The sequence below is a fragment of the Bombina bombina genome, chromosome 11, assembly GCF_027579735.1.
Source record: "Bombina bombina isolate aBomBom1 chromosome 11, aBomBom1.pri, whole genome shotgun sequence".
NCBI lineage: Eukaryota > Metazoa > Chordata > Amphibia > Anura > Bombinatoridae > Bombina > Bombina bombina.
Genome location: NC_069509.1, coordinates 169,141,777 through 169,166,415, shown reverse-complemented (window position 1 = coordinate 169,166,415; position 24,639 = coordinate 169,141,777). Strand labels below are relative to the sequence as shown.

General features: G+C 37.7%; 1 protein-coding gene across 2 annotated transcripts in view; it reads left to right on the top strand.

Annotated features, from left to right (window-relative positions):
- Nucleotides 1-832: 832 nt before the first annotated feature.
- The window catches only part of CRYM (crystallin mu), a 76,416-nt gene continuing 52,609 nt past the window's right edge, over nt 833-24,639 (top strand). For both annotated transcript variants that reach the window (XM_053694758.1, XM_053694756.1), the window contains exons 1-3: nt 833-999; nt 6,747-6,897; nt 22,308-22,370. In XM_053694758.1, the coding sequence (XP_053550733.1) occupies nt 833-999; nt 6,747-6,897; nt 22,308-22,370 (381 nt within the window). The remainder of the gene's footprint in view (nt 1,000-6,746; nt 6,898-22,307; nt 22,371-24,639) is intronic.

Here is a 24,639-nt window from a genome sequence, read left to right as displayed (position 1 = left end):
CAGAACATAGGGCCAGTGCAAGTCTCTGCACACCAGAACTTAGGGCCAGTGCAAGTCTCTGCACACCCGGACATAGGGCCAGTGCGAGTCTCTGCACACCAGGACTTAGGGCAAGTGCAAGTCTCTACACACCAGGACTTAGGGCAAGTGCAAGTCTCTGCACACCAGAACTTAGGGCCAGTGCAAGTCTCTGCACACCCGGACATAGGGCCAGTGCAAGTCTCTGCACACCAGGACTTAGGGCAAGTGCAAGTCTCTACACACCAGAACTTAGGGCCAGTGCAAGTCTCTACACACCAGAACTTAGGGCCAGTGCAAGTCTCTGCACACCCGGACATAGGGCCAGTACAAGTCTCTGCACACCAGAACATAGGGCCAGTGCAAGTCTCTGCACACCCGGACATAGGGCCAGTGCAAGTCTCTACACACCAGAACTTAGGGCCAGTGCAAGTCTCTGCACACCAGGACTTAGGGCAAGAACAAGTCTTTGCACACCCGGACAAAGGGCCAGTACAAGTCTCTACACACTCGGACATAGGGCCAGTACAAGTCTCTACACACCTGGACATAGGGCCAGTACAAGTCTCTACACACCCGGACATAGGGCCAGTACAAGTCTCTACACACCAGGACATAGGGCCAGAACAAGTCTTTGCACATCAGGATAAGGACCCAGTACAAGTCTCTGTGAAAGAAAACTGGGATCCTATACTGGTTCTTAAATAAAGTAAATCTGCACAACTCTGCTCACCAAAACAGGGATCCGGCACAAAATCTTTGTTCAAGCCAGAGATTACTGTGTCTCTTGCACATACTTTGCTGATCTTCAACCATGGGTGAACAGCCAATTTATATTGGTACAGAAGAAGTAGAGAAATTCTTAAATTACCCCACTCTGATCCCCCTGCTAGAGAGAGCACTGATCCAGTTTTCCAGTGGTAGTGAAGGGGGAGTGGTGCAGCCAGTCAGGACCATTGTACCTGTGGCTAAATACAGAGGGTAAGGACATTATCGTGTTACAATCACTGCACTGCATTTATCTGTTAAAGGGATGTGCAAATCATGCGCTTGCTTTAATACAGTGCTTCCTTTCTAGCATTTGCAGGATATTATGTGTTTTTATTTGTTTCATCTTCTAAATGAGGTTAGGCTGATATATGCATTCCCTGAACCAATAAAGAAACACTAAAGTCTAAATTAGAGTGATGGTAAATTTGTTCGGCAAGTGAAAGAAAAATTGTTATCCTTGAAATATTGTAACTTTAAAGGGACACTGAACCCACATTTTTTCTTTCATGATTCAGATAGAGCAGCAATTTTAAGCAACTTTCTAATTTACTCCTAATATCAAATTGTCTTCATTCTCTTGCTATCTTTATTTGAATAGCAAGAATGTAAGTTTAGAAGCCGGCCCATTTTTTGTTCATGACCTGGGTTGCCCTTGCTGATTGGACAGCACCAGCTAAAAAGTGCTGTCCAGGGTTCTGAACCAAAAATGGTCTGGCTCCTTAGCTTAGATGCCTTCTTTTCTTAAATAAAGATAGCAAGAGAATGAAGAAAAATTGATATTAGGAATAAATTAGAAAGTTGCTTAAAATTGCATGCTCTATCTGAATTGTAAAAGAAAAAATTTGGGGTTAGTGTCCCTTTAAGTCATCAACTTTTGTTTTTGTTGCACTCCATTAAAATTATTGATTTACATTTGAAGTATATAGCAAGAAAGAAAAGGATCTCAAATTTGGAGAGTCATAAAAACAGGGATTACAGCACTCTTTTACTTAACCCCCCCCCCAACTATTTATTAATTCTTAACTAGAACCAAACCAAAAACACATTGCAGGTGCAGCAATGGTTAATACCCATTCATACTTAAACCAAAGAAATAGTTTGATCATAAAAAGGCACACGTTTCCACTATATGAACTTACTGAACAAACGCTGCATACACCAGCTGCAAATACTAACGCTAACCTTTCCTTGCCTAACAACAACTATGCATGCAACCCTCTGTGACTGTGACAAACTCGGGGCAATGTTAAAATAACTCTGCAAGTTTAGCTAGGACAACATCAGCTGAGTACCCTTGTTTTTAATATTTTTTATGCTCTTGTCTGTTGCAATAAATATGTTCATTTTTTATGTCTAGAGGCTGGCCGGAGTCGTTTTTTCTTTTTCCAAGTTTAGCTAGGAGTCTGCTTCGAATAGATACCTTCCTGGACACGTTGCTAATAGCATTATTTTTTATTAACAGTGTTCCAGCGCTGGGCACTATTTATCTAAGTGAAAGACCTTTTCTCTAATGTGTGCACACATATTTGATATAAATGACTATGCAGATATATGAAGCAACTACATGTGCCTTTTTCATGATCAAACTCTTTATATATATATGAATTGGTATTAACCATTGCTGCCCCTGCAATGTCTTTTTGTTTTTGTTCTAGTTAAAGGGACACCACATTTTTTCTTTTGTGATTCAGATAGAGCATGCAATTTTAAGCAACTTTCTAATTTACTCCTATTATCATTTTTTGTTCGTTCTCTTGCTATCTTTATTTGAAAAAGTAGGCATCTAAGCTTTTCTGTTGGTTCAGACCTCGGGACAGCACTTTTTTTTATTGGTGGGTGAATTTATCCACTAATCAGCAAGAACAACCCAGGTTGTTCACCAAAAATGGGCAGGCATCTAAACTTACATTCTTGCATTTCAAATAAAGATACCAAGAGAATGAAGAAAATTTGATAATAGGAGTAAATTAGAAAGTTGCTTAAAATTTCATGCTCTATCTGAATCACGAAAGAAAAAAATTGGATTCAGTGTCCCTTTAAAGGGATAGTCTAGAAGTGAGTTGTATCAACCTTACCAGTCTCCATGTTAACTAAATGGGAAAATAAGGGCCTCTATAGGATAGCAGATATCTTGGAGAGTAGGAAAGTAATGTCTTACAATGCATTGAAGGAAATAATCTCTCCCCACACATTACACTGGTACCAGTATCTGCAACTCACATCCACTATTCGTTAATTTATGGCAAACTCAGAAGAGAAAGCCCCGACGGAGTTGGAGCTCCTTTGTAAAATGAGGCAAAGACCAAAAAAAGCAATCTCATGGTTATATTTGATCATACAGAAGGCACAGACACCAAATATCTTACTAAGACACAAATGGAGACAGGATTTAGACACACATATGGATGAGGAGGAGTGGAATCAACTAATGCAAAATTCTTGTAGGGGCCTGTTGAGCGCTGACATGATAGAAAATTATTATAAAACAATATCAAGGTGGTACTTGACCCCGATAATTACTTCACATGCGACATCTGAGCGTTCTAGTCTTTGTTATAGGGGTTGTTGGATAGTTGGAACTTATAAACATATGTGGTGGAACTGTCCTGTATTAAGAGAGACTTGGGAGGATCTTTCTTAACTCCTTAGCACAATTCTAGATGAATCAATAACTTTGACACTTTCACAGGCTTTACTACACGAACAAAATAAGAGATTTAATAAGTATATAAACCAGTTTATTAAAATCACATGCACGGCCACCACGATATGCATCGCAGGTCATTGGAAAGTGGGCCTACCCACACGTGATGAGATCATTGCAAAAATTACACATTTTTATAATATGTACGAACAGGCAGCTTACATACAAGATACCCAACAGACGTTCCAGCATACATGGTTCCATTGGATAATGTATAAGGCACAGAACTGAGAAATAAAACACGCTGCTTATAGGTCGTATAAGATAAGACCGAAAGGATAGTCCTATGTACATGACCAGTTACACAGGTCCTGGCGGTTTTATGGGGGACCCCAATGTGGAGGAGATATTTAAATAAGCATCTGATACAGTTCTTAATCTTTCTCTTTTCTCTCTTTTAGTCATTTTCTTTTCCTTTCCTCTTCTTGGATTATTTGACATTCTTCACACCACCTTCTTTTTTCACATCTCACCTCCCCTTTTTTTTTTTTCTTTTCTTCTTTTCTTTGGTATATTTTTTTTTTTTGAAGACAGGCGACGATCTGTACCTTACGGATAAGCTATCATTTGCCCATTATACTTAAATCTACCAGCTTTTTATTTTGAAATATTAACCATTGTTATATTCAGAGACTTAGAAAGTAAGATGTATAGTCTATTGACATATTAATAGATCTAAATACTGGTACACCAGTTGAAATTAGTCGCATAACGATTATTTACCGATGTGTTGGTATATGGTTTCTTTTTTTTTTTTTATTGTAAATGGACACATTTACAAACTGATGTTGTGTATCAGATTGTTCTAACAATTTTTGTTTTCCTTCTTTTCTTTTTGTCTTCGTTTGTACTATGTAAAACTTGATAAAAATTATTTCAACTTAAAGGGATAGTCGTCAAAAATAAACTTTCATGATTCAGATAGAGCAGCAATTTTAAGCAACTTTCTAATTTACTCCCATTATCAATTTTTCTCCATTCTATTGGTATCTTTATTTAATAAGCTGTAAAGTAAGCTTAAGAGCCGGCCCATTTTTGGTTCAGCACCTGGATAGCGCTTGCTGATTGGATGGCTACATTTAGACACCAATTAGCAAGCTTCTAAGCCTCTGCAGACTGCCTCCTTATCTCAGATTTTTTGACAGGCTTGCATTTCTGGCGATTAGTGCTGACTCTTAAATAACTTCACATGTGTGAGCACAATGTTATCTATATGAAACACATGAACCAACACCTTCTAGCTGGGAAAAACTGTTAAATGCATTCAGAAAAGAGGCGGCCTTCAAGGGCTTAGAAATTAGCATTTGAGCCTATCTAGGTTTAGCTTTCAACTAAGAGAACAAAACAAATTTGATGATAAAAGTAAATTAGGAAGTTTAAAATGACATGCCCTATCTGAATCATGAAAGTTTAATTTGGAATTTACTATCCCTTTAATCTGATATGCTTACATCTTTAAGATTTTGTTGCTATATTATCTGAGATAAGAGAGCTAAGAATCTGTTATCCTTGAGAGTTAATTCTATTTAGTTAAACTTATGTATCTTTTTAAATATGAGTTCAGTTACAAGTTATTATGTATTAATGTAAATAACTAAATAATCCTCCTGTTCTTGTATTGTTAGTGTTCAAGGTCCAAGAGAGGCGTCAGTGAGTTCAGGAGACATAGGGGCATATTTATGATTGTGCGAGCAGACATGATCCGATATAGTGGATCATGTCCGCTACACATCGATAAATGCCGACAGCATACGCTGTCTGCATTTATCATTGCACCAGTAGTTCTTGTGAACTGCTGGTGCAATGCCGCCCCCTGCAGATTTGTGGCCAATCGGCCGCTAGCAGGGGGTGTCAATCAACCCAATCGTATTCAGAGCAGGCGAACAGGTTATGGAGCAGCGGTCTTTAGGAAACATAGGGCATCAAGTTCCGTACGGCGCTTGATAAATATGCCCATAAAAGTCTTACTAAATAGTCCTCCTGCACTTTAGAATACTAGTAATTGAGGCCCAAGAGAAGCCTTAAAAGGACATTAAACACCTTGAGATGGTACTATAAAATGATAAATCGTATATATACAAAAAAAACTCTGCAATATACTTTAATTGTTTATTTTGTGCCCTTTCCTGTAATTCCATTCTGAAATTGTGAGCTTTTCAGTTCCTGTTAGAAATGGAAGTGCAGAACAGTGTTATATCCCACACAGCCATTGGCTGCACACTCTAGTAACCTATTTATAACTGTCCCTAATTGGCCACAGCAGAGAAGGTAACCTAAGTTACAACATGGCAGCTCCCATTGTTTTATAGACACTAAAACTTTACACTTATTTTGTCAATTTTAAAACAGCTAATGAAACATTAAAAAGTACATCTACGTGTTATTCTCAGGCTAATCATTTCTTTGAATGCATCATTCTATCTAGCATTTATTTAGGGTCAGATTACAAGTGGAGCTCCTGCTCGCTAACTCTGCTAGAAGTAAGTTTTTTCCGCGCGTCGGGTAGAACTTGTATTACAAGTTGAAAGTAAAAAGTTTTTGCCTGCTCACTAACCCGATGTGCGCAAAAAGTTAAGATATTGCACGCGTGTTAACGTAGTCACACATAGATGTCAATGGAATATAAAAAGCATATTCTCAAGTGCGCTAACCCAACATGAAAATATTAATTTTTCACATTCTAATGTTCTTCACATAGCAGAATGTTCTATTATTCATAAATACATATTTCTACATATATCTGATTGTTTTGGTACAATATATATATATATATATATATATATATATATATATATATATATGATGTATATATATATGATGTATATATATGATGTATATATAAAGGTATAGATGTGTACAGGTATACGTAGGAATATCTATTTAAAAATACATAGAACATATTCTCCTATGTGAAGAACATTGGCATGGAAAATATATGCACTATAAATACACAGTGTAACACTTTATTAAATATGAATTTTGAATAAATATGCTTTTAAATGTAGCCACCAATCAGCAAGTGCTATCCAGTGTCTGAACCATAAATGGGCCGGCTCCTATGCTTACATTCCTGCTTTTTCAAATAAAGATACCAAGAAAACAAAGAAAATTTGATAATAAAATTAAATAAGAAAGTTGCTAACAATTACATGCTCTGAATCATGAAAGAAAACATTTGGGTTCAGTATCCCTTTAAGTAAATAACACTGCATTACCTGCAATTTTAATAAAAATAAAAATGTTTGGGGTTCAGATTTTTAGGTGTGATGCCTGCGTACAGTGCAGCGGACGACGCTCTAACTACAAAGCTTGTAACGTTTTATGAGAACAAGGTCTCTTCTGCGGTTCCATCACACCAAGCAACTGTACTCTTGTTTGACCCAACTAATGGAACTCTAAAAGCTGTGAGTACATTTCATGATCTGTCTAGTTATAAACAAAAGGTGGAGAATATTTAACAATGCTAGGAACGCTGATTGTTTCAAAGTTACCAGTGTTCTTGTACAGACAGAAGTCTCAATGTATGATGTAATATATTGTACGCTGTATTTTTTTATTGTAAAATGGCTCCCACAGTCTCAGTAAATAGGCTTAAAAGGAGCATTCCTTGTATATGTCTGAAGTTTTCTTACAGTTGTCATTCTATTCTATAAGGATTTTACCCCTGCATGTCTCATTAATTTATATTCCCAGTCATCTGTTGGTGAGTTTATCTCAAAAATACAAATTATTCTTATTACACTTGCAGCAAAATAAATTGATGCAAATTTATAAGTGAATACACTGAAAGCACTGTAATTTAATTTCAATTTGCTTTTTAAAAAAAAAGAAAGATGTTGTTAGAGTCTGGTGCTCCCACTTAAAGGGACATGAAACCCAATTTTTTCTTTCTTTCATGATTTAGAAAGAGCATGCAATTTTAAACTTCCCAATTTACTTCTATGATCTAACTTGTTTCATTCTTTTGCTATCCTTTGTTGAAAATCATTTCTAAATAGGCTCAGTAGCTGCTGATTGGTGGCTGCACATAGATGCCTTGTGTGATTAGCTCACCTGTGTGCATTGCTATTTCTTCAACAAAGCATACCTAAAGAATGAAGCACATTAGATAATAGAAGTAAATTGGAATGTTGTTTTAAATTATATTCTCTATCTAAACTATGAAAGAATAATTTTGGGTTTCATGTCATGTCAGGGACACAGGGACTTCCTGGTTTAGACTTTTCTTAGAGGGACCTGCTCTGTGAAGTATGTGAAATTATTTAATTCCAAGCTAGCGAATCGATCCTTCATCCCTTTTATAGCTGTGCCTCTACAGGGGTACAATACACCTCCTTTCATTGCTATAGCAGAGCCCCCAACCAGACGTCTACTCTTTGGGGCAAATATTCCTGTTTTAAGAGCAAAACCAGAGTTTACCAATACCACAGCATCTCCCACAATTAGCCCTGACTAGACATGGCTCACCCAACCCTCCTGTCAACAAATAATGCTCCGCCCCTCTTGCTGTGGCTCTTCCCGCAAATCACATGTGGGCAACCACCCACAAGTTTCAATCACCTTCTGGGCCCAGAACTCCAGGGAATGTTGTAAGGAATATTTTAACACTCCCAAACCTCAAACGTATCAGCTGCCCTGAATTCATAAGGCAGTGTCCTTTTTTTTACATGTCCAGTGCTCAATTAATGAGGTAGGAGATCAACAGGGAAGGAAGGAATTAAATAATAAAGCCAACATTATGCAGTAGATAGTAAGGTCTACCACCTGTTTTACTATAAACCCTTAATATTTAGCTTTGTAATCAATTTTGTTAAGTCCCCCAAATGCTATAATCTAGGACCACCCTTCCCTTTTATATAAACTATGCAAAGGCCCCTTTTACTGTATTGATATGGATATTATACGGTATTTAGGAGATTACCTTGATTAGAAACTTGAACCATTATAGCAGGAGATGAACTGCAGGTAAAAGCCAGGAATATGCTGAAGTTGTTACCAGGGAAGCAGAACCGGTACCATATGTCAGACTTTAAGGATAATGCAGGTAAATGGTTGAAAACCAAACAAAGATCAGGAACCAGAATGATGAGCAATAACCAGGTGTCAAAACAGGATGAGCAGCCAAAAGGGTAATCCCAAAGACATTTTCAAGAGTCAACACCAGGTTTCTCAGTCCACAATGCAGACAAGGGTTAGGGCAGAGGTCAAAACCAGTAGGGCAGGTCGGTAACAAGAATGCCAGGAATTATATACAGACTTACCAAGCACAAAGTGATGTCATCAAGGCCCCTTTAACACTTCCTCTGTTTTGGTGCCAATTCTGCCACAAGGTCACTTCTGACACTAATGGTGCAAATAGCTCCATCCTAGTCTAAGATATTATTGAAAGAAGAGTGAGTCCCTACACTGAACTCCTCTGTAGTTTTATGAAGTCAGATCCAACATGGGAAGACCCTGTGCTGTCAACTGCACTGATCACCTTCTTTTTAGCCACACTCAGATCCCTCTTCTTAGCCCGGCCGGCCCGAACCTCAGCTACACTCACTACCCTCTTCATAGCCCGGCCCAGACTTCAGCTACTCACATTCCTCTTCATAGCCCGGCCCAGACTTCAGCTACACTCACATTCCTCTTCATAGCCTGGCCCAGACTTCAGCTACACTCACATTCCTCTTCATAACCTGGCCCAGACTTCAGCTACACTCACATTCCTCTTCATAGCCTGGCCCAGACTTCAGCTACACTCACATTCCTCTTCATAGCCCGGCCCAGACTTCAGCTACACTCACATTCCTCTTCATAGCCTGGCCCAGACTTCAGCTACACTCACATTCCTCTTCATAACCTGGCCCAGACTTCAGCTACACTCACATTCCTCTTCATAGCCTGGCCCAGACTTCAGCTACACTCACATTCCTCTTCATAGCCCGGCCCAGACTTCAGCTACACTCACATTCCTCTTCATAGCCCGGCCCAGACTTCAGCTACACTCACATTCCTCTTCATAGCCTGGCCCAGACTTCAGCTACACTCACATTCCTCTTCATAGCCCGGCCCAGACTTCAGCTACACTCACATTCCTCTTCATAGCCCGGCCCAGACTTCAGCTACACTCTTATTCCTCTTCATAGCCCGGCCCAGACTTCAGCTACACTCTTATTCCTCTTCATAGCCAGGCCCAGACTTCAGCTACACTCACATTCCTCTTCATAGCCCGGCCCAGACTTCAGCTACACTCACATTCCTCTTCATAGCCTGGCCCAGACTTCAGCTACACTCTTATTCCTCTTCATAGCCCGGCCCAGACTTCAGCTACACTCACATTCCTCTTCATAGCCCGGCCCAGACTTCAGCTACACTCACATTCCTCTTCATAGCCCGGCCCAGACTTCAGCTACACTCACATTCCTCTTCATAGCCCGGCCCAGACTTCAGCTACACTCACATTCCTCTTCATAACCTGGCCCAGACTTCAGCTACACTCACATTCCTCTTCATAGCCCGGCCCAGACTTCAGCTACACTCACATTCCTCTTCATAGCCCGGCCCAGACTTCAGCTACACTCTTATTCCTCTTCATAGCCCGGCCCAGACTTCAGCTACACTCACATTCCTCTTCATAACCTGGCCCAGACTTCAGCTACACTCTTATTCCTCTTCATAGCCAGGCCCAGACTTCAGCTATACTCACATTCCTCTTCATAGCCCGGCCCAGACTTCAGCTACACTCACATTCCTCTTCATAGCCCGGCCCAGACTTCAGCTACACTCACATTCCTCTTCACAGCCCGGCCCAGACTTCAGCTACACTCACATTCCTCTTCATAGCCTGGCCCAGACTTCAGCTACACTCACATTCCTCTTCATAGCCCGGCCCAGACTTCAGCTACACTCACATTCCTCTTCATAGCCCGGCCCAGACTTCAGCTACACTCACATTCCTCTTCATAGCCTGGCCCAGACTTCAGCTATACTCACATTCCTCTTCATAGCCTGGCCCAGACTTCAGCTACACTCACATTCCTCTTCATAGCCTGGCCCAGACTTCAGCTACACTCACATTCCTCTTCATAGCCTGACCCAGACTTCAGCTATACTCACATTCCTCTTCATAGCCTGGCCCAGACTTCAGCTACACTCACATTCCTCTTCATAGCCCGGCCCAGACTTCAGCTACACTCACATTCCTCTTCATAGCCTGACCCAGACTTCAGCTACACTCACATTCCTCTTCATAGCCCGGCCCAGACTTCAGCTACACTCACATTCCTCTTCATAGCCTGGCCCAGACTTCAGCTATACTCACATTCCTCTTCATAGCCTGACCCAGACTTCAGCTACACTCACATTCCTCTTCATAGCCTGACCCAGACTTCAGCTACACTCACATTCCTCTTCATAGCCTGGCCCAGACTTCAGCTACACTCACATTCCTCTTCATAGCCTGACCCAGACTTCAGCTACACTCACTACCCTCTTCATAGCCTGACCCAGACTTCAGCTACACTCACTACCCTCTTCATAGCCTGGCCCAGACTTCAGCTACACTCACATTCCTCTTCATAGCCTGACCCAGACTTCAGCTACACTCACTACCCTCTTCATAGCCTGGCCCAGACTTCAGCTACACTCACATTCCTCTTCATAGCCCGGCCCAGACTTCAGCTACACTCACATTCCTCTTCATAGCCCGGCCCAGACTTCAGCTACACTCACTACCCTCTTCATAGCCTGGCCCAGACTTCAGCTACACTCACATTCCTCTTCATAGCCCGGCCCAGACTTCAGCTATACTCACATTCCTCTTCATAGCCTGGCCCAGACTTCAGCTACACTCACAGATCTCACCTTACCACTGCCTTTGTGACATGACAGATATTTTGATATATACCTTCAAATGGTATATGTCCAATTTACTTAGTTCACAACAATATTACAAATGTATTTAGCAACATGTCGCATACAACAATATCACTTATTAGGGTTGGCACCTTTCAGTAGAAAAAAAGGTTAGACTAATTAGCATAAATTTGAAAATACAATTATAAATAATTGCCAACTAAATAAATGATAATTTAATTTAAAAAGTTTCCCTGATATTTTTGACTAGGGCTACCCTTATGGGGAGAGTTGTAGACTTTTAACTCCTTAGACACTAGAGAAGACACATTGCACCTCAAACCATTGCATCACTGTCTGGTATGTAATTGGTTAATGCAACTATTGTTTCTGGGGGGCATTTCTGACCAAGAGATTAATGTGCAAATATAAATTCACTGTGGTGATTTTTTTTGGTGACATTAGTGTGACTGGGATTTTTTTATAACTTCTCAGCCAATTAAATAAAAAGGGCAAAAGAGAAATACTATCTGCCACTCAACACCCATAGTCTTACTCATGGTGCAAATTAATAATCAGTCCTCTGACACAAATATCCTTGAAAGGGAGTTAACCACTGATTGACGGCCAGTGAAATAAACACATTGCATATTGAACATGAACAAACCTGTGAAAACAGAAAAAATGGAGAGGTGGAAAGGAAATACAGTTATTGGTAAAACCTACCCTATCTGAATCACCCTCCCAACAATTTCCTATGAAGATAAGAGCAGCCAATAAGAGTCAAGTATCCAGATTTAGGTTCCTAGCTCCAAATAATTTATATCCTTAAAGGGGCATTTTAATAAAACTATTTGACTGCTAAAAATTACTCTTTTATTTATTGACAATGTTCCATTATAGTTATATTTTTAAAGGAACATTAAATGGCTAGATTACAAGTGGAGCGCTAATTTATCATTAGCTGGTTAATGCTACCGCGAGCTGGGTGCTGACATTTTGTAACCTAGGTTACACTGCAGCTATTTGCTGGAGAGTTCCTATAAATGTGCAAACACATCAGCATCAGAATTTAGTAAAAGGTAGATTTAAATATGGTAGCACTCATAACTAGAGGGGCGCGTGGAAATTACCTCAAGAAAATGCTTATGAAATGTATTTAGGGCTAGATTACAAGTGAAGCGCTAATTTATCGTGCGCCTGCAAACTTGGCCATTTGCGGGCGTGCAATAAATAACCAGCCATTACAAGTGGCTGGTTATTACTACTGCGAGCCATGGTAGCAATTAGTGCTTATAAAATTAAACAGAGATCAGATTTCTGGTTTATGCCCCCAAAATCAAGTTAGTATACTTTATTAAAAAAATAAAGATTGTAGCATCTTTATTTTTTAATAAAATAACTGCAAAAAGAAGTTATAAGGGTTTAGAGTTGGCTGATGTGGGGTGTTAGGAACAAAACGGCACTGAAAAGGGCCTTTATATTGCGGTTTATGGGAAGTGTGCGTTCCCTGTAAATATATATGTATATGCTTATATACATATATATTTATTTGTTAACCCCTTAATGACCGGACCATTTTTCAATTTTCTTACCCTTAATGACAATGGCTATTTTTACATTTCTGCAGTGTTTGCGTTTAGCTGTAATTTTCCTCTTACTCGTTTACTGTACCCACACATATTATATACCGTTTTTCTCGCCATTAAATGGACTTTCTAAAGATACCATTATTTTCATCATATCTTATAATTTACTAAAAAAAAATGATAAAATATGAGGAAAAAATGGAAAAAAACACCCTTTTTCTAACTTTGACCCCCAAAATCTGTTACACATCTACAATCACCAAAAAACACTGATGCTAAATAGTTTATAAATTTTGTCCTGAGTTTAGAAATACCCAATGTTTGCACGTTCTTTGCTTTTTTTGCAATTTATGGGGCAATAAATACAAGTAGCACTTTACTATTTCCAAACCACTTTTTTTCAAAATTAGCGCTAGTTACTTTGGAACCCTGATATCTGTCAGGAATACCTGAATATCCCTTGACATGTATATATTTTGTTTTAGAAGACAACCTAAAGTATTGATCTAGGCCCATTTTGGTATATTTCATGCCACCATTTCACCGCCAAATGCGATAAAAAAAAAAAAAAAGTTCACTTTTTCACAAATTTTGTCACAAACTTTAGGTTTCCCACTGAAATGATTTATAAACAGCTTCTGCAATTATGGCACAAATGGTTGTAAATTCTTCTCTGGGATCCCCTTTTTCAGAAATAACAGACTTATATGGCTTTGTGGTTGCGTTTTGGTAATTAGAAGGCCGCTAAATGCCGCTGCGCACCACACGTGTTTTATGTCCAGGAGTGAAGGGGTTAATTAGGGAGCTTGTAGGGAGCTTGTAGTGTTAATTTTAGCTTTAGTGTAGTGTAGTAGACAACCCCAAGTATTGATCTAGGCCCATTTTGGTATATTTTATGCCACCATTTCACCGCCAAATGCGAGCAAATAAAAAAAAAACTTTACATTTTTCACAATTTTAGGTTTCTCACTGAAATTATTTACAAACAGCTTGTGTTATTATGGCAGAAATTGTTGTAAAAGCTTCTCTGGGGTCCCCTTTGTTCAGAAATAGCAGACTTATATGGCTTTGGCGTTGCTTTTTGGTAATTAGAAGGCCGCTAAATGCTGCTGCGCACCACACGTGAATTATGCCCAGCAGTGAAGGGGTTAAATTAGGTAGCTTGTAAGGAGCTTGCAGGGTTAATTTTAGAGATCAGCCTCCCACCTGACACATCCCACCCCCTGATCCCTCCCAAACAGCTCTCTTCCCTCCCCCACCCCACAATTGTTCCCGCCATCTTAAGTACTGGCAGAAAGTCTGCCAGTACTAAATAAAAGAGTTTTTTTTTTTTAAATAAAAATAATAAAATATTTTAGTTGTGATGAACCCCTTCCTTAGCACCAACCTCCCTGATCCCCCCCCTCCAGCTCTCTAACCCTCTCCCCTACCTAATTACCGCCAGCTTGGGTACTGGCAGCTGTCTGCCAGTACCCAGTTTGGCCCCACAAACCAAAGTATTTTAATTTTATTTTTAACTTTTATTTTTAATTATTTCTGTAGTGTAGCAGCCCCCCCCACAATACCCCCACCCCTCCCCCTCCCAGACCCCCCACAATACCCCCACCCCCTCCCCCTCCCAGATCCTTTTATATGGAAAAAAAACTTTTTTACTTTTTTTCCCCCTTCCTAACTTCATTGGTGTCAGTGTGGCTAATGCATGCACGTGCACGCGCGTCCACGTGCACACCCCCGTGCACGCGCGCATCGTGCACGTGCGCGCGCATCGTGCACACGCGCACACGCTCCCTCCTCCCACCCGGTCAAACGGCACCATCGGCACCATCGCTACCAGTGCAGAGAGGGCCACAGAGTGGCTCTCTCTGCATCGGAGGCTTGTAAAGTGGTATTGCAGGATGCCTCCATATCGAGGCATCACTGCAATACCCTCAGAGCTGCTGGAAGTGGTTGTGATCACTTCCAGCACTCTGTTAGACAACTGACGTACCAGGTACGTCCATTGTCATTAACTGCTTGTTAATGCATGACGTACCTGGTACGTCAGTTGTCATTAAGGGGTTAATAGGTGTATATACACATATTAACACATAAATATATATGTATATAGTCATATACATATATATTTACAATTTGCTGCCATCGCTGTGTGACTTACCTCTTTCATTCGCTAGTTCTCATGCCGTGTCTGACAGCATGAGAATGAGGCTCCCATTGGTGTCTATGGAAGCGCACTCTCATGTGCGCAATGCTTCCGTGCAATGTGAACGCTGCACCTCACTCATAATACCAGCGCACATTTGCGTTTGCTGATATTTGCTGATATTACTCAGTTGAGCGCAGATATCGCTTTCGCGTAAGCAATATTTTGCGCTCAACTTGTAATCTGGCCACTTGTGTTCAATGTTTCTTTTGGTGTTTTCCTTAATTGTTTCCAAACCAAAAAACAAATATGAACTAATTTTGTTTGAAATGTATTCATGAACTGAACAAACTAATGAATAATTACAAAGCTAGTTTATTGGTTCATTTAACATTATTTAATTTAGTTTCCCCTATCTAAAATTAACTTCCCAAATTTTTTTTTTTTATTTTAATTATTTTTTTAAATGTTTTACATTTCTATCAGCCAATCAAGCTTCTCTCTTCACTGGCTGTACCTTTATCTGGATCAGCACACAGTCAGTGCGTAACTTTTATCCACTAGCAAAGTCTATAAGATGATTTCCCTCCGCACTGGCGAGGTTTTCAGAAAAAAAAATCTTTGAAAACTTTTTGTTTTTGTTTTAAATAGAATGTCTAAAATTGAAATAGAAAGTCAAAATGAAACTATTATAATTCAGACAGAGGGGCCAATTTATCAAGAGCCGAATGGCCCCTGATGTCCCTGTTTCCACGCAAGCCTTCAGGCTCGCCGGAAACAGCAGTTATGAAGCAGCGGTCTTACGACCACTGCTACATTACTGGTCCGCCACCTCTGAGGCTGCGGACATCAATCCGCCCGATCGTATACGATTGGGTTGATTGACACCCCCTGCTAGCGGCTGATTGGCCGAGAATCTGCAGGGGGCGGCATTGCACAAGCAGTTCACCAGAACTGCTTGTGCAATGTTAAATGCCAATAGCATATGCTGTCAGCATTCAGCGAGGTCTGTCGGACATGATACGCTAAAGCATATGCTGTCAGCATTCAGCAATGTCTGTCGGACGTAATCGCTGAGCGGATCATGTCGGACAGACATTAGATAAATCAGCCCCTGTGCATGCAATTTTAAACAACTTTTCAATTTACTTGTTATTCTGCTTGTAATCTCTCTGCCGTGCGCTATCCGAGCCTAAGATGATAGACAAACCCAACACTCACTGTTGTGCAGGAGCAGGGGCCAGTAGCATGCACACAATATTTGTTGTTCAATGTACACTTACTGCAGAAAATGTTGCCTTGCTTCTCACAAATAAATAGGCGACCACGTGCTAGCTTGAATTTCAGTGAATATCACAATACTGATTTAAAGGGATACTGAACCCATTTTTTTCTTTCATGATTCAGATAGACCATGCAATTTTAAGCAACTTTCAAAATGCAGCCACCAATCAGCAAACGCTATCCAGGGTTCTGAACCAAAAATGGGCTGGCTCGAAACCTTACATTCCTGCTTTTTCAAATAAAGATAACAAGATAATGAAGAAAAATTGATAATAGCAGTAAATTAGAAAGTTGCTCAAAATTGCATGTTCTATCAGAATCATGAAAGAAAAAATTTGGGTTCAGTGTCCCTTTAAATCAGTTTTTTTATGAATCAGTAATTTATTTTCTGGCATATGTCTTCAGCTACATTGGTGCATAAAGTAGAGTCCTTTTTAGCAGTTTAAAAGGTACAAGGCCTAAGTCAGTATTTTAATTATACACATGCTTAAAATCGATGAAGCTAACATTAAATTAGTGAGACTCAGCATGGGTGATTTATCCAATTACTTTATGTGTTAAGATATCTATAGCTTCCCTTGATGTGAGTAATATTCTATCAGAGGTACTGTGCTGATTTTCTGTACAACTAATTCATCAAACTCCATTAACCGTGTAATAATAGGACACAAACATTATTAATGGTACATAATAATGATGCACAGCCTAATAAACAGATAGAACGTTCCAATCGGAATGTCAAATCTCAGGGGACTTCATTAAACCCTCAGGGCTCAGCTTGGTTTGTATATATCAGGGTGTCACGTGTATTAGGAGATAGGGCACCAAATGCAAGTGATTATGTAAAAATAACTGGGAACATTATTAAAACTTAAAAGACTTAAAACTAAAAATGAAATTCCTCATACACCATTTAAAGGGACAGTTTAGTCAAAATTAAACTTTCATGATTCAGATAGGGCATTTAATTTTAAACAACTTTCATATTTAATTTATCATCAAATTTGATTTGTTCTCTTGGTATTCTTTGTTGAAAGCTAAACCTAGGTAAACTCACATGCTAATTTCTAAGTCCTTGAAGGCCACATCTTATCTTAGTGCATTTTGACAGTTTTTTCACAGTTAGACAACACTAGTTCATGTGTGCCAGATAGATATCATTGTGCTCACTCCTGTGGAGTTAACTAGGAGTCGGCACTGATTGGCTAAAATGCAAATGTGTCAAAGAACTGAGATAAGAGGGCAGTCTGCAGAAGCTTAGATACAAGGTAATCACAGAGGTAAAAAGTATATTAATATAACAGTGTTGGTTATGCAAAACTGGGGAATGGGTAATACAGGGATTATCTATTTTTTTAAACAATATTAATTCTGGATTAGACTGCCCCTTTAATTAATTAAACTTAAAGGAACAGTCTACACAAAAACTGCTATTGTTTAAAAAGATAGATAACGCCTTTACTGCCCATTCCCCAGCTTTGCACAACCAACATATTTATATTAATATATTTTATAACCTTTAAACCTCTAAATGTCTGTTTCTAAGTCAGTAAAGACAGCCTCATGATCAAATGCTTTTTTATTAGCTTAGTGCTAATTCATGTGAGCCATATAGATAACATTGTGCTCACATCTGTGGGTTGTGCACAACACAGCACTAATTGGCTAAAATGCAAGTCAATAGAAATAAGTAAAAAGTCATGTGATCAGGGGGCTGTCAGAAGAGGCTTATATACTAGTTAATCACAGAGGTAAAAAGTATATTAATATAACTGTGTTGGTTATGCTAAACTGGGGAATGGGTAATAAAGGGATAATCTATCTTTTAAAACAATAAACATTTTTGAGTTGACTGTCCCTTTAAATAACATTGCGATATACATTTATTTTTTATTTTGCTTGAGTTTGCTGTAAGATAACTTTATTTTGCTGTCTCCTCTGAACCGAAGGCAATCTATTTCTACATATATCTATGCTAATAAGAATTAGCAAACTTTTTGTTGGTTTCAATTATTCTATTGACCAGAAACCAGAAACAGTCTAAGGACATTATAACTTCAAGTTTCTTAAGTTAGATTGCATGTCAAGTAAGTCTGTTTATTCTTATTCTGAGCTAAATAAATATGAAAAATTATACGCATATTGATTTCCCCTTAAATTAATTAAAGGGCCATAATACCCAAATGTTTAAACACTTGAAAGTGATGCAGCATAGCTGTAAAAAGCTGACTAGAAAATATCTCCTGAACATCTCTATGTAAAAAAGAAAGATATTTTACCTCAAAAGTTCCTCAGTAGCCACCTCCCATTGTAAAGGACTTCTAAGCAGCATATTAGTATGTCTGTCCTGGGACAGCTAAGGGGATGAGCCTTGTGCACTCTCATATTATTTCCCTATTCAGCTTACTATGCAATCTCATGAGAGTTAAGTCAAATCTCATGAGATCACAGTAAAAGAGTTCATGACCTCAGCACTGCTGATGCTGATTGGCTGCTGTTCATTTCTTCATTTTTTTTTTATTTTTTTTTACCTGCAGCTGGGAGCAGCTGAGTATAACTTTTTACACAGAACTTACTCTGGTGAGCTGAGGAGATTGTGAGGTAAAATATCTTCCTTTTTTACATAGAGATGCTCAGGTGATATTTTCCTGTAAGCTTTTTACAGTTATACTGCATCAGTTTCAAGTGATTTAGCATATGAGTATTATGTCCCTTTAATGAAAATTAAATAACATTGCAACATACCTTGCTTTTGCTGTATAAATTGTACTTGTCTTTTGCTATCTACAGATTATATTAAACTAATAATAAAATGGAATAAAGGAAAGCTACATTTACCTTTTCATTCATTTGTTCTTTAATTAATTTCCATATCTGATAGAGAAATTAATTAAACGAATGAATGGATTTTGAATTTGGATTGTTTCATCAATCAATACATTTCAGCCAAAAATGTCAATTCATAGTTCACATTTTTTACACTTATTTACTTTGTGAAACTGAAATTTCATTCTTTACCTGAATAATCCAGATTTATCCCAAATATTGTAGATATAAAACTAAGAACCTTTTTATTTTAGCCTCTGGGAATATACAAAAATAGTCAGAATGTAATTCTATGGCACATGCAATTCAAGCAGCAGTTCACCATGTTAATCAGATTATTACTTGTGACTTTTGAGACAATTTTGACATATATTATCTATAATATATGGAGATGATGTATTTTACTCTAAATATTCATTGGGTTTGACATCATTTTGAGTAAATTTTGTCTCTCTATGTTTTATAAATGTTCCTGAGAGAGTGAGATAGAGATAGATAAGGCTACCAGGTTCATCATATGCTATTTTCTTAGCAGACTATTCACTAATGAATGTAGAAGTGATTAGTGAATATCCTATGCTGCATTGTATCTATAGAATAACTTAAGAGCGACAGAATAAACTTGAACGGCTGTATCTAAACCATTCAGCGAATTGAAAATACTTGTGTATGTTGTTATATTATGATATACGTTAGTGGACTATAAATGAATAGGAGCCAAATAAAACTGTATGTGTGGCTTAAATGGACAGTATACACCAATTTTCATTTAACTGCATGTAATAGACACTTACTTAGAAGTTCAAAGTTTATCACTGTTAAATAGGTTAGCTGGAACACCCACTGAAAGTAGTTCTATAGCAAAAAAGCAGACACTCCCCCTTCATCTGCATATGAAAAGACCCTTTACATAAACAGGAGCAAGCTGGAGTAGGTATACATCAGTATTCTTCTAAAACTTTGGGGCTTGGTTAGGAGTCTGAAAATCAGCACCATGTTAATTAAAAATAAGCAAAACTATACATTGAAAAAAAAATGCTGTATGGGCTATATAAATGGATAATCTACAAAACATTTATGCAAAGAAAAATCTAGTGTATAATGACCCCTTAATCAGCAAAATATGTCCTAAATCAGATCTAATTATAAAGTAAGTAACTGAGCTGCAATTAAAGAGTTATGTAATGTATTATTAATGAGAGATATAGCTGTAACTACTGAAAAGAAACCATAATCATTCCTCCCCAGCAGTAGATTGGCTGAGCAAGCAGATGTTAAAGAGATATGAAAATCACTCCTTTAGTAAAAAACCCCCAAATATGGTATATCAAAGTAAACATAAAAAGAAACAGATTGTGTAAAAATAGCAAACAACTTACTTGTTTTCTTGCAAAATGATCACTTAGAAGTTTTCTGTGTAGCTACTGTCCTTGGGGAGATAAGAGGGCTGACATATTGATAACTTTGTGTTTTGCTAGTATTCACTAAATAGAAATTCAGCACAGGTTACTCTAGAAGATTTATAACATCAAGCTAGATATGCATTTATGTGGAGACCTCATCACCTTTTAAAGGGAGTTCCTGACTCAACTGTAAATGCAATTAATTCTTATCTACTGCTTGCCTGAGTACACTGACCCTTTAAACCCATTTATGTTTAATTAGATCCAGCCAGAGTTACTTAAAGGGACATGAAACCCAAATTTTTTCTTTCATGATTTAGAAAGAGCATACAATTTTAAACAGCTTTCTAATAAACTTCTATTACCTAATTTCCTTCACTCTCTTGATATACTTTCCTGAAAAGCATATCTAGATATGTTCAGGAGCTGCTGATTGGTTGCTGCACATAGATGCCTCATGTGATTGGCTCACCTATGTGAATTGCTATTTCTTCAACAAAGGATATCTAAAAAATGAAGCAAATAAGATAATAGAAGTAAATTGGAATGTTGTTTAAAATTGTATTCTCTACCTGAATCATGAAAGAAAATGTTTGGGTTTAGTGTCCCTTTAAGCTGTTTTGCCTTCCATAAGTATTTTACTTTCATTCCTCTCACCCTGATAACATTGATGTTTTTATAAAACAGAGCTCATTCTTTCTAAATGATTGTTTGATACATTTTTTTCCCTGTGCATCTAATGCTACACTATGTTTTAATCCTAGGATGAGGCTGCTAACAAGTATAGTATTGGTTCTGTGATGTATTTTTAGTTTGAACCATAAAGACTCCTATAGAAAAGGACATTGTATAGACTATATATAGCTCCATCAGAACTTATGAACCTAGAAGCCGTATACCAGACTCTCTTTGTGTTCTTATCAGAAACCTTTTACAAATGTGTTTTTTTTATATTTTCTTGTATTATTTTAGCTTAACGTGTTATGCACTGCAAAGTTATAAAACCTTTTTAAGTGCAAAATGTGAAAATAAATAAAAAAGGCAAACTACAGCCAGCATACCACCCTACGCGTTTCGTACCAGCATGGCACTTCATAATGGACGAGGTAAAGGAGGGGAAGTGCGATTTAAAAAAAAAAAAAAAAAACAACAACAAAAAAACAAAACGTAAAGCTTTATTTTTAGCAGAATCACAGCATATGAAAGCATGGCATCTAGCAAAGCACATAATACGCGTTTCACACATGCTACCTTTTTCAGTGATGTAAGTAAATAGGTAGTGCAAGAAATAAAGGTAGGAATAGGGTGTACAAGATGAGGTTACACCTACCAGCCACCCTTGATATGTGACAACCTTTGCACCCTAAATTTTCTGGTTTAGATGCACCTCTGTTTTTATTAATTTGCTGAAACTGCTTTACAGTTTGTCAACAGAACAGGACAACGCAGGGCTTGTTTTAGTCACGCAAAACCCTCACTTATTTTCTGTCCTCTGAAATAATAAAATCCTGTATAATTAATAAAATATTACTAAATTGACTATAAAAAAACTATAAATACATCAAATTATTTTTAGGGCTGCATGTATCTTGTAAACAACTAAGTTACTTTTTCATGAGAGCGTCATGTAATTATGAATTTTTTCATTTTATTAGCATAAGGTTTTAAAGTGACATCCTTTAGGTAATAAATGATATTCTGCTTTAATGTGACACTAATATTTTATTACTTAGGTGATTGATGGTAAAGTCATAACAGACAGAAGGACTTCTGCGGTTTCAGCAATTGCCACAAGGGTAAGAAATCATTGTATTTATAGTTTTTTGTAAATATGACATCTGGCCTTTTTTCATACCTCTGAGATGTCTAAATAGATATGAAACCCCCAAAAATTATTTTATGATTCAAATAGAAAATACAATTTACTTCTATTGTGAATTTGCTTCATTCTCTGGGTATCTTTTGCTGAAGGAGCAGCAACAGCAGCTGGGAGCTAGCTGAACACATTGGGTATAGCTCCCTATAGTAATTTGCTGCTGCTTAAGAAATGTACATATGCTTTTCAGCAAAGGATGCCCAAAAAATAAAGCAAATTAGGTAATAGAAGTAAATCGGAAAATGGTTTAAAAGGATATGTTCTATCTGAATCATGAAGGTGTAGTTTGGCCGTTACTGTTAATTAAATAGTTATGTTGTTTCTAGAATATGCTGAATATTTTTCAGTTTTAGTTTCCATTTAATGGGCTGTTCTATCAGTCTAGAACAGGGATTCCCTTCAAGGTTTCTAATGTGGTCCATAGTATTTATAATAAAATAAAAAGCATGTATATTTGTACCAAATTTAATTAGTTTATACAATTAAATGAAACTAATTAATAGTAACTCATTTTTAATTTGTAACTAAAAATTTGATTATTAACGGCTTTTGATTTGAGCTGGTATCTTTAGTATGTGAGTATAATGTAATGTGGCCCTCAGGCAATATAACCACCCTCTAAATCGGACATCCTCAAACTTGGCCCTCCAGAGGTTTTGGAACTACATTTCCCATGATGCTCAGCCAGCATATCAGCATATGGGAAATGTAGTTCCAAAACCTCTAGAGGGCCAAGTTTGACGATGTCTGCTCTAAAGCACTGGTTTTTAAACCTGTCATCAGGTCTCCATAACAGGCCAGATTCTGAGGATATCTGAACTGGAGCACAGGTGAAATAATCAGCTAAACATGGTTATTTTACCTGCTCTCACTTAAGATAATCCTGAAAACCTGACCTGATAGGGTGACTTGATAACAGGTTTGAAGACCAGTGTTCTAAATAAAATAAAGTTTTATTCTGTGACTACAGCTTTTATCTTTTTCATTATTCATCACCAAATTACTAAATGACTAACAGGTGATTATGGGAGAGGTGGGTGTAAGATCACGATCAGGTCTCAGACTGCACTGCTACCAATGTTATATAGATGCCACTGCCGTCCTCATTAACCCAATACAATTAACCCTTACCCACCACCTACTACATCACATTTAACTCATTAACCCATTGACTCCATCACTGCAATAAACTATTACCACAAGCACTAACACCAATATTAACCCTAAAAGTACAATTTGTATGCCCACATTTAACTATCTGGCCCTCCATAAACCCTAACTACAACACCTGCTAATTTTACATTTGGCCTCTTAACCAAATTATTGTTGATAGCTGAGCTCCTGCATATTCTTTATCCTAAAAGGGAGATTGTGCTGCAAAAATTGTATGCTCTAATATATTGTATGCAATTTTTGCACTTTTAATGCTATGTGTTTAACCTCTGCAAATAAGTTAAAGGAACACAATTTTTTTGTTTTCATGATTCAGATACAGAATACAATTTTAAACAACATTCCAATTTACTTCTATTATCTAATTTACTTCATTCTTCAGATATCCTTTGTTGAAGAAATAGTAATGCACATGGGTGAGCCAATCACATGAGGCATCTATGTGCAGTCACCAATCAGAAGCTACTGAACCTATGTAGATATTCTTTTTGACAAATTATATCAAGAGAATGACGCAAATTAGATAATAGAAGTAAATTAAAAAGTAGTTTAAAATTGCTTGCTCTTTCTAAATCATGAAAGAAAAAAAATTGGGTTTCATGTCCCTTTAAATACATAGTTAAAGCCCTGCTTGGATTAGCAAGTGCTGCAGCTGCTGAGCTGAACACAGACATTGATTGACATTTTTGGTGAACACACTGTGTTGTTCTTGCTGATTGGTGGATAAATTCATCCACCAATAAAAAAGTGCTGTCCACAGTACTGAACCAAAAAAAAAAGAAGCTTAGATGCCTTCTTTTTCAAAAAAACATAGCAAGAGAATAAATAAAATTTGATAATAAGAGTAAATTAGAAAGTTGCTTAAAATTGCAGGCTCTATCTGAATCACAAATGAAAAAATTTGGGTTCAGTGTCCCTTTAACTATGGGGTCGATCACATTTCTATAGAGAAGATTATCTAATGATTTTTCAACAAAAAATTCACTATAGACGTCTAGGAGATTTTTATCGATAAA